At 46.4% G+C, this 10,128-nt stretch overlaps 2 protein-coding genes across 2 annotated transcripts; both read right to left on the bottom strand.

Annotated features, from left to right (window-relative positions):
* Positions 1-2,745: 2,745 nt before the first annotated feature.
* LOC145411178 (uncharacterized) lies at positions 2,746-3,435 on the bottom strand. The gene has a single exon (XM_080281233.1). The coding sequence runs from the start codon at positions 3,433-3,435 to the stop codon at positions 2,746-2,748; it is 690 nt and encodes a 229-aa protein (XP_080137359.1).
* Positions 3,436-3,725: 290 nt separating this feature from the next.
* On the bottom strand, positions 3,726-4,520 carry LOC145411177 (uncharacterized). The gene is made up of 2 exons (XM_080281231.1): positions 4,412-4,520; positions 3,726-4,081 (listed from the first exon to the last, which is right to left on the bottom strand). Exons 1-2 carry the CDS (start codon positions 4,518-4,520, stop codon positions 3,726-3,728), a joined length of 465 nt encoding a protein of 154 aa, XP_080137357.1.
* Positions 4,521-10,128: the final 5,608 nt, after the last annotated feature.

Below are 10,128 nucleotides of genomic sequence, written 5' to 3'. Positions count from 1 at the left end.
TATCTAAATATGTTTGCAGATGATGCAAAAATACAAAGGAGAATTACTAACACAGACTCTTGTAAAGAGCTACAAGAAGAATTAAATAAACTTCATGAATGGAGTAATACATGGCAAATGGAATTCAATGTGGACAAGTGTCATGTAATCAAGTTTGGTAAAAGTGGAAAAAGACCTGATTGGGATTATACGTTAGGAAATAAAACCCTACACACATCAGAAAGAGAGAAAGACCTAGGTGTGATTATCAATAACAGACTATCTCCGGCTGACCACATCAGTGAGAAGGTATGGAACATGTATACACTGCTTGCAAATATGAGAATAGCATTCACATACGTAAATGAAGACATGCTAAGAAGGATAATAACATCATTCATTAGACCAACCCTGGAATATGCATCAGTAGTCTGGAGTCCTCATCTCAAAAAACACATAGACAAGATTGAAAAAGTTCAAAGGGCCGCTACAAGATGGATACCAAGCTTAAGGGATCTAAGCTACGAAGAAAGACTAAAGAAACTGAATTTACCAACACTAGAGGAGAGAGGGAAAAGAGGTGACATGATAATGCTATATAAATGCATATCAGGGAAGGAGAAAATAGACATAAATGATTACTTAACATATGGGGATGCATCAGCAAGAAGACACAGCAAAAAACTGCATAAGAAGAGAAGTGATAAAGACGTAAGGAAATTCAGTTTCCCAAACAGAGCAATTGATCATTGGAATGCATTACCAAATGAAATAGCGTGTGCCAAAACAATTCATAAATTTAAGGATATGTACGATAAATATAGTTTAAGACACTGGACAGTACGAGCTTGACTCATTCCTGTAAAGATACAGTTAGGTAAGAACAATTAGGTAAAAACAAATGAACCACTAATATCTACTCACCTGGCCTTACTCCAACCTTGTCTTTCACCTTCACGCCACGTAGAGTAAGGAAACTAGGGATTGTGACTACTTGTGTTAATTTTCCTATGCCAAGATGACTAGGTACTTTCATTCAACCCTAAATTCTTGTGCTGGAGAGGAACGCCATCGTGTGGTTGCATTATGAGTCTTGTAATAGACTTTGTAGTAGTCGTAGCCGAGTAAATATGTGAGGAAGTAAGTTCAGTTCACTTGTAGTCGGTGACAGAAGTTAAAGATGGATACTGGTGTTTGATTGTAGTTTTATTATCTTCAAGTGTAAGCTCAAGATGAACACTGCGTGTAATACACAAGAGCATTTATATGCTAGCTAACTTCTCACAGCCTCACTCGCTAGACCCCTCTTCTTGTTCTCCCTTCTTCAACCTCCTAATTCCTTCTGACTCTCCTCTTTCTTTCAGTATATAAGAACTTTCATGACATGGGCTACGCTGTCGTCGAAATTTTCTAGAAGCCTGTGTGTGTGTGTGTGTGTGTGTGTGTGTGTGTGTGTGTATGGTCACGAGACACTGCTTGTGGGCTCTTGTGCTATGTGAGACATTCCGGAGAGGTGTTAACGTCATTTCCTTTGGGCCCTAGGTTTGACATACCTAACCTCTAGACAATATATGTATGTTCCTAGCTATTATGTATTAAGATATTTTAGAGTCTTGACATCGCTCGGTCACGCCAAGCTGGCGACCTACGACAGCATGTAGTGGAGATATAATATGCATGATAATATTGCACAGACACAGTAATATTGTAGAAACATATTTATAGTAATACTTTGTGTGGAGTAATTACATAACATACGGTAGCAAAAAATTGTCTGGAGTAAATACATAACATACTGTAGCAATAAAGTGGTACAGATGTGTATGTACAAGAGACATGCTCATTAATGGCAGTTCCATGCCGTAGATTATAGTAGGAGTCATTAATATATTTGTAATATGAGTTATATCACACACACACACACACACACACACACACACACACACACATAGATAAATAGATAGATAGATATGTAGCCGCCTGCACTCTTGGAGGGGGAAATGGGGTAATGAAACCCACCTAGCTGGATTCGACTATTTATTCGGTCATACCTGGAATTGCAATTTTACTCTCTCAATATGCTATAATGGCATCATTCATCATTGTTAAAACGCTTGGTCATAGATAGAATTACAATTTATCCTCAATATGCTATGTTATACCACAGTTTACGTCGTATACATATATCACTTCAAATTCTCATCCTTATTTTCCTACGTTTATAATCGGATTATGTCGTGACATCAGCCACTTGCAAATTAATAAGTATTCTAAAGGTAAGCAAGGGCAACTCACTTGTGGCAGGTCCATTTTTTGTCGTACAGTATCAGTGTGTGGGTAGGGGGTGTGAGGTACGTACCACTAGTCCCTCATGGGCGCAATATCCTCTCAGAAATAGCACCTTCACAGGATGGTTGTAGAGTCGCACATTGCGCTTGAACTCCACCCTTTGGAGTCTCTGTCTAATAATCCACAAGATCACTGCTACCTTGTCCTTCACTTGTTTTGGCTACCCACACACTGACCCACACTTGCCCATAGCATCTATTCCAGGGCACTGTGTTCGCTCTTATCTTCAAGCTAATGGATGTTATGCTTACGCGGCTGTAAATATAAACACTGTGTAAGCATCCTTCTGCCTCTCTCTCCTGAACCCTCCCCTACACTCCCTCTCTCTCTCTCTCTCTCTCTCTCTCTCTCTCTCTCTTTACAGCGTTAGATGCGATAAGACTTCTGTTGGTCGGTTACGACCAATGACATACCCTTTTACTTGCCGCTCCCTTCCAGCAGACACAGCTTGTTTGCAGGGTGGATCAGGGTTTTGCGTGCAGATGTCCTGACCTTCATGTGTCTCACCACACCATCATCACCGGGATTCGCCTCTGCCAGTCTTCCCAGAACCCAGTGATTACGGGGTACATTCCAATCCCAGACCAATTCAAGGTCTTCCACTTGAAAATTACGCAACCGCTTGAGCTGCTTCTGGTGTTGTCGTAAGGATGGTAGGTACACCTTCAACCATCGCTTCCAGAACTGGTCCACTAGGAACTGTGCGTGCTTCCAACTCTTCCAGTAGATGTCCCCTATAGGCTCTTCGGCTTTACCTCCTAACGAGCAGTGGGGTACCATCTTAGGGTGCAGCATATGCAGTGGGGTAAGCGCTTCGAGGTCGCTGATGTCGTTGGAGATCAGGGTGATGGGTCTTCCACTGACTGTCTCCTCCACTTCACAGAAGAGCGTGTGGAGTCGCTCATTGTCCACAATTTGCGCGCCTATTATCGCTTGCAAGACCTTCTTGACTGTCCGCATCTGTCGCTCCCAGACACCACCCACGTTCGATGCATGTGGAGGGTTGAACTCCCACTCAATTCCTTTCCTTAACAACACATTGCGGACCTTGTCATCGATTTCCCAGCTAAGGGCTGCAGCCCGGAGTTCCTCATCTGCTCTAATCATGTTTGTTCCATTGTTGAAACAAATGTGCTCTGGTACACCTTCCTTGCCGAGAAGCGCATTATTACATTGAGGAAAGAATCAGCATCTAGTCCATCGAGAATCTCCAGGTGTATGGCTCTCGAGTTCAGACAGGTAAACAGACAACCCCACCGCTTCACTCGTTTCCTACCTTGCTTTGCAGTGAATGGTCCAAAGCAGTCCACTCCAGTATGTGTGAACAGTGCCTTCATCATGCATACCCTGTTGGCAGGAAGGTCAGCTTGTCTTTGCAGTGATTTCTTCCAATTGACTCAACGACAAACATGACACCCTTTTAACACCCATTCAATCAGTCTCCGTCCCTTGGGCACCAAGAACTCATGGGGCATTACTGCAAGTGTAATGTCTCTTCCCGAGTGCCCAGCCTTGTTCTCATGGGTTTCTCTCACTATTAGCTCCGTGACATGGTGGTCCCACGGCAACAGCACGGGGTATTTGCTGCCTGTTGTCAAGGGAGCTCTCTCCAACCACCCGCCAGCATGGAGGAGTCCGTCCTCCCTCAGGTGCAGCTCCAGCAGAAACAGTGGGCTCGTCTTCCTAAGTGCACCCAGTTCCTTCAGGTCCTTTATCTCGGACTCATAGTATTCCCATTGTACACAATCTAACACTGCAGCTCGAGATGCTCAGAGCTCACAAACCCTCAGTCTTGATTTGTCAGCTTGCTCTGGTCCTCTCCTTTGCCTCCAAAACAAAAACCTTTTAATCTATGAAACTCCTGGCAGCAGCTTGTGCCAGGATGAGTATCTGGACCAAAATCTCATCAGTGGGTCTTTTTCTTGCTTAGTCCCCGTTGCCATAGTTGTGGCATCACCCTTTACCTCTGGGTCTGTTCCCAGGACAAGTGTGCATCAGGGCTTCTGCGGCCAGTGATCGTTCTCTCCCTGGAGAAAGTCTGGCCTTTCAATCCATCTACACTCTCCATTCAGTTCGTATCAACTCAGTCCTCGGGTCGCATCATCTGCTGGATTCGATGTTGAACCCATGTGCCTCCACTGGGTCACTTCTGACTGTTCGTGTATGGCCGCCACTCGATTGGCCACGAACATGTGAAACCGCCTCTCTGTGTTATGTATATATTGTAATACTATCGCACTGTCGGTCCAGAAGACGGACCCTCCCTCGTCGACCGACAGCTCGTGCCATTATGTCTCGTCAACCTTGACAGCCAACACAGCAACACATAACTCCAGACGGGGTATAGTCATCTGTTTTAGCAGGGCTAGCTTGGGTTTTCTGTAGACGAAGGCACAGCAAACATCTTCAGTTCCATCTGAGATCCTCAGGTACGATACCACTCCATATGCCACTTGCAAAGCATCACAAAAGTGATGTAATTGAAATGACATTCCCCTTGCTCCTCTCGGGTCATAGCACTGTGGCATCCTGAAATCTGTGAGGTGAGTTAATTCCATCAGCCACCGTCACCACCATACCTCATTGCTGTCAGATATAGCCTCATCCCACCCTTTCTTCCTCCTGCATTCCTCTTGGAGGATGACCTTGGCGCGAATGAGGAATGGCACAAGGAATCCAAGCAGATCATACACTGAGCTGATGACACACAAGAGGTCCCTCTTTGTAGCTGACCCTTTTTGCTCAAAGTGCTTGATGACCACTGCCATTTGGTCCTTCTCTAGGTCCCACCTTATTCCAAGTGCTCATTCCACAGGAGGAGGCTTGCGTTCTAGATCAATCTCCTTTACTCCCTTATGCCTCTCTGATTTGGGAATGGATTCAAGTACTTCCTTACTGTTGCCTACCCACTTGGTGAGTCTGAAGCCATCCAGCGAGGTGATGTGCTGCAGTTGTCTTGCCATTCCTATTCCTTCGGCAGTGGACTGCATTGAAATAAGCAGGTCATCCACATAAACATTCTGCTGGGCATCCACCACGTCATCAGGACATATATCTCTGTGATCTAGGAAGGTTCGTTTTAAAGCATACGAGGCACATGATGGACTCCAGACTCAACCGAAAAGGTGTACCATCATCCGATATGCCTAAGGAGTCTGCTGTACATCCCCTTCTGGCCACCAAAGAAATCGTAGGACGTCCCAGCATTCTGGAGCTACCTTGACCTGGTGAAATATAGCCTCTATGTCCGCCATGAGGGCCACTGATCCTTGGTGAAACCAGAGGAGTACCCCCAGCAGTTCGTTATTTAGGTCAGGCCCTTGTAGCACCTGGCTGTTTAAAGACACCGACCCATATTCTGCTGCACAGTCAAATACAATGCACACCTTTCCAGGTTTGTTTGGGTTTAACACCGGATGGTGTGGCAGATACCAGGTCACATGAGGCCTTGTGTGAAGTTCATTATCGGGAACCAATTTGGCATAACCTTCACCTAGCAGCAGCTGCATCTCTTCTGCATAGCGCTGGCATAAGGGTGGGTCTCTGAGCAGCCTCTTCTTCAGGCCCTCTAACCTCCTTAGCGCCATTAACTTGTTGTCTGGGAGCTTGGGTAGATTTCATCTGAATGTTATAGGGAGTTGGTAGTCCCATCACCTTTGTTGCTTGCCCGACCACAATTTCATTAAACCTATTGTCTTCAACGGATAGGCCATCTCCCTTCTTCAGGTAACTTGTGTCCAGTTCTTCAAACTGTCGCACTTGCTCCTCCAATCGTGTTTCCTGGGAGTTGCAGTCGACTACAGCCACACATCCTACCTCATCTGGTCTGTCTTCCACCTCAGCATGAGGTAGCACAGGTCCGCTGATGGTCCATCCCAGCGGTGTCCTTATTGCAAAAGGCTCTCCACTGCTCCCGGCCCTGACCTCCAAGGGCTTCAATGCTTGTGGCACATCAAGACCAATCAGAAGTTGCACCTCACCTTCGTATGTGTTCAGTGTCTCTATTCCCGCCAAATGACTCCATTGTGCCGTGTCCTGTACAGAGGCTACTGAGTCCTTCAGCGTTGCTGGGAGTCACTGAGTGACAATCATCCCAGGCAGCGATATCTTCCGGTTCAGTTTACGGGAACGCCTGCTGCTAACTACTAAGTCTATCTTCTCAGTTCGCTGCACTGTCACCTGTGTTATAGTGTCTAGCGTTACCCATATGGTTTTCCATGGTGCCCCTAGCGTGCTTGCCAACTGGGTCGTTCAGAAGGTTCGGTTGCTGCCAGAGTCCAAAAGTGTTCTCGTGTGGACCACGACATTCGATACTTCACTAGCCATCTTTACCTCAACAATGGGCAACGCCACCTTGTGAAGCCGCCCATGCATCCAAATTGTCCCTGTTGTGTGGTGAGTCATTCGTTCCTGCCTTTGCCCTTTCCGAGCTTGGGCCTCTTAAGTGTCCCCTCCATGCCTGCCTCATCCCGTTTGTCGGCCAGTCCACAGGAAGCACTTCTCCTCTCCAGCTCTGCTCGGTGTCCTCCCTGCTTGCTTCCATGCGCCTGTTCCCACTGAGTGTATCGATGATCATCATCTCTCGGCTTCCTCCCATCCTCCATCTGTGTTTTTGCTCCGTCTTCCTTCCTGGGTTCCCCACGGCACCAGGACTTCTGCCTTTGCTTTATTGGGCCAGTCGGGTGTATCCATCATGAATGCTTCCCAGTGCAACCCTCTATTTCACACCATACTGAGGCCGGGCACTCAGCTGCCAAGTGGGTATCATTCAAGCAAACATAATAGTATTTGAGCCATCTGACCGTGGCCCTCCTTTCTTCCACTCTCACGGCACAGAATTTCTTGCATCCCACCAGTGCATGCAGACCCCCGCACAGCCAACACATGTCTCTCTCACTTGCAGGTTCGTCATCACAAATGGTGGCCAAGCCAATCACATGCCTGTCAGGATTCCTTCTAGCATCAACCTCAATGGCTTGCTTGGTGGATGCTCCTCTTTTCTCGGTTCTCCTCCTCACACGCACTCTGTCCGCCTTCTCCAGAATAAAGGTTTTCAACCATTTAATGCAGGATAATAACCGTATCATTTGTTGTGGGCAAAGGTTTCGTCCTCATATCGCATAAGTGCCCTCACAGGTAACCGACGCGAGAGTGTGTCCATTGAGTGAACGATGTCCAACTCCTGTAATCTCCCGATGGTCTCCAGACTCAAAATACATGACCCTAACTCATTGGCGAACTTTCTAAGGCCACCCTCATCCTGATCTTTGATCATGAGGCCATCAAGTATTCCTTCCACAATCTCTCGGACGTACTGATGTCTGTCTCCGTATCTGTCCTCAAATATGGCCATTGCCTTCTTGTAACCCTCTCGTTGGTCCAAATACTTGCACATTTGTAGCGTATTCCTGCCAGGCCCCGCACATGCTTGCATGAGTGTCTGCAGCTTACATTCCTCTGGGATTGCGGCCTTCCCAATGTGCTATTCGAATGCACGGATGAACTCCCAGTACTCCCTCTGGCTGTTTCCTTCGAAGGTTGGTAGTTGGGTCTGTGGCAACCTCATGGTGGCAATCAATTCCTTCAAGCCGGAGACTATCACCTCAGTGGCCTCAGCGGTAGCGCGTGTCGGCTCTTCCGTTCCCAATCTAGTCGGCTTTGGATTTTCTGACCTCTGCCACTCTGGCCTTTGCCCGCTAACTGTTGACTCTTCTTGATGTAAAGTCGTGGCCTCTTGTGTCTGTTCTCACTCCTCCCGCTGGGGTTCCCTAGTCTCCCACATTTGTTTGCCTCCCGTGCCATCACTGTATCTTGGTCTCTTTACCGACCCTTCGTGTACCACTACTGTCTTTGGCTGTACCTGTGACCTCAAGCTCATTTCGTTCCTCTCTTCCATTTCCATCATGCACTCCAACTGTGTCAGGCGATCATGGACCACCTTGTTCTGTTCTTGAAGGGTTTGCAAGGCCGGTATGAGAGCTCTCATGTATATGTTCTCGTGTGCCTCAGCCGGTCTGCCTTCAACTGCTGGCCACATCACTAAGTATTTTTGCAGCCCAGATTCGGCCCTCTCCCTCTCCCTTTGTTCCATCATTGTCTCCACAGCATCCGTCTCGTACTCCTCTCCCTCCGTTGCTTCCCTGGCCTCCTCGACTATCCTTTGGGCTGTTCCATGGGTTACGTTCTGCCCGTCATGTTCTGCCTGTTCTTTTCCCTCTGGGTTGTCCATGCTGACATGTTCGGCCTGGTATGTTCCATTTTAGATATGTCCCATAGGTTAAGTTCCACCTGGTATGTTATAGGTTAGGTTCCACCTGGTATGTTAAAGGTTAGGTTCTGCCTGGTATGTTATAGGTTAGGTTCCACCTGGTATGTTCCAGGTTAGGTTCCACCTGGTATGTTATAGGTTAGGTTCCGCCTGGTGTGTTATAGGTTAGGTTCCACCTGGTATATTATAGGTTAAGTTCCACCAGGTATGTTATAGGTTAGGTTCTGCCTGGTATGTTACAGGTTAGGTTCCACCTGGTATGTTATAGGTTAGGTTCCACCAGGTATGTTATAGGTTAGGTTCCACCTGGTATGATATAGGTTAGGTCCCGCCTGGTCTGTTATAGGTTAAGTTCCGGCTGGTATGTTATAGGTTAAGTTCCGGCTGATATGTTATAGGTTAAGTTCCGGCTGGTATGTTATAGGTTAAGTTCCGGCTGGTATGTTATAGGTTAGGTTCCGGCTGGTATGTTTAAGTTAGGTTCCACCTGGTATGTTTAGGTTAGCTTCCGCCCTTTTTTGTTTGTTTGTTTGTTTGTTTGTTAAACTCTATCTCTTAGTCACACTCTCATTCAAGCGGTGTTTATCCCATCATACACACAAACAGCCAGACAGCAAGCACTAAGCTTAGCCTTTAAAGTACAGTGGCACACCAGGACCTTTCTCTATGACAGCCCAGTATCAATCACAACTCTTAATATCCACGGTACACTAAATAGTTTTAATTCACTACTTTATAGCATATAAACGATGTCACGATATCAATACCAACTTCCTGAATATTACACTCACATTTCTCACATTTAATGTGTCACAATTATTTAACATTGTCTGGCACAGGCAATAAACTCCTACCCCAGTAGGTAAACATTGTATTTTCTTCACAATGAACCAGATTTAGTGTACCAGCTCCTGGCTTTCAGTCGCCTGAGTAAAGTTGTTTAGCAACACTAACAGTCCTGCGGATTCTACCCATTCACAACCCAAGGCGTCCTGAGCAGCGGTGTCGCCGATCATAGGTAAGAAGCCTCCGCAGACTTTAGCACCGCCCAGTGCTGTTGTCGGGTCGTGGTTTGATGGGCTCCACGACGCGGGCCGCTCCCCTCCTCCAGCGGACCCCAAGTATGACTGTAGCCACCTGCACTCTTGGAGGGGGAAACGGGATAATGAAACCTACCTAGCTGGATTCGACTATTTGTTTGGTCATACCTGGAATTTCAATTTTACTCTCTCAATATGCTATAATGGCGTCATTCATCATTATTATATCACTTGGTCATACATAGAACTACAATTTATCCCTCATTATGCTATGTTATACCACAGTTTACTTCGTATACATATATTACTTCAAATTCTCATCCTCATTTTCTTACGTTTATAATCGGGTTATGTCGTGACATCAACCACGTGCAAATTAATAAGTATTCTAAAGGTAAGCAAGGGCAACTCACTTGTGGCAGGTCCATTTTTTGTCGTACAATATCAGTGTGTGGGTAGGGGGTGTGAGGTACGTAACACTAGTCCCTCATG

Source organism: Coenobita brevimanus, chromosome 88 (assembly GCF_032717465.1).
Source record: "Coenobita brevimanus isolate Jiangsu-jjx chromosome 88, ASM3271746v2, whole genome shotgun sequence".
Taxonomy (NCBI): domain Eukaryota; kingdom Metazoa; phylum Arthropoda; class Malacostraca; order Decapoda; family Coenobitidae; genus Coenobita; species Coenobita brevimanus.
The sequence above is the reverse complement of the archived record's forward strand: the minus strand, read 5'-3'. Positions and strand labels throughout refer to the sequence as shown.

Bases quoted from the DNA above. Each gene is read 5' to 3' on its own strand.
- LOC145411178 (XM_080281233.1), bottom strand. From the start codon at position 3,435: ATGATTAGAGCAGATGAGGAACTCCGGGCTGCAGCCCTTAGCTGGGAA.
- LOC145411177 (XM_080281231.1), bottom strand. From the start codon at position 4,520: ATGTTCGTGGCCAATCGAGTGGCGGCCATACACGAACAGTCAGAAGTG. The intron at 4,082-4,411 runs GTTGATACGAAC...CTCGAGCTGCAG, and splicing joins TGATGCGACCCGAGGACTGA to TGTTAGATTGTGTACAATGG.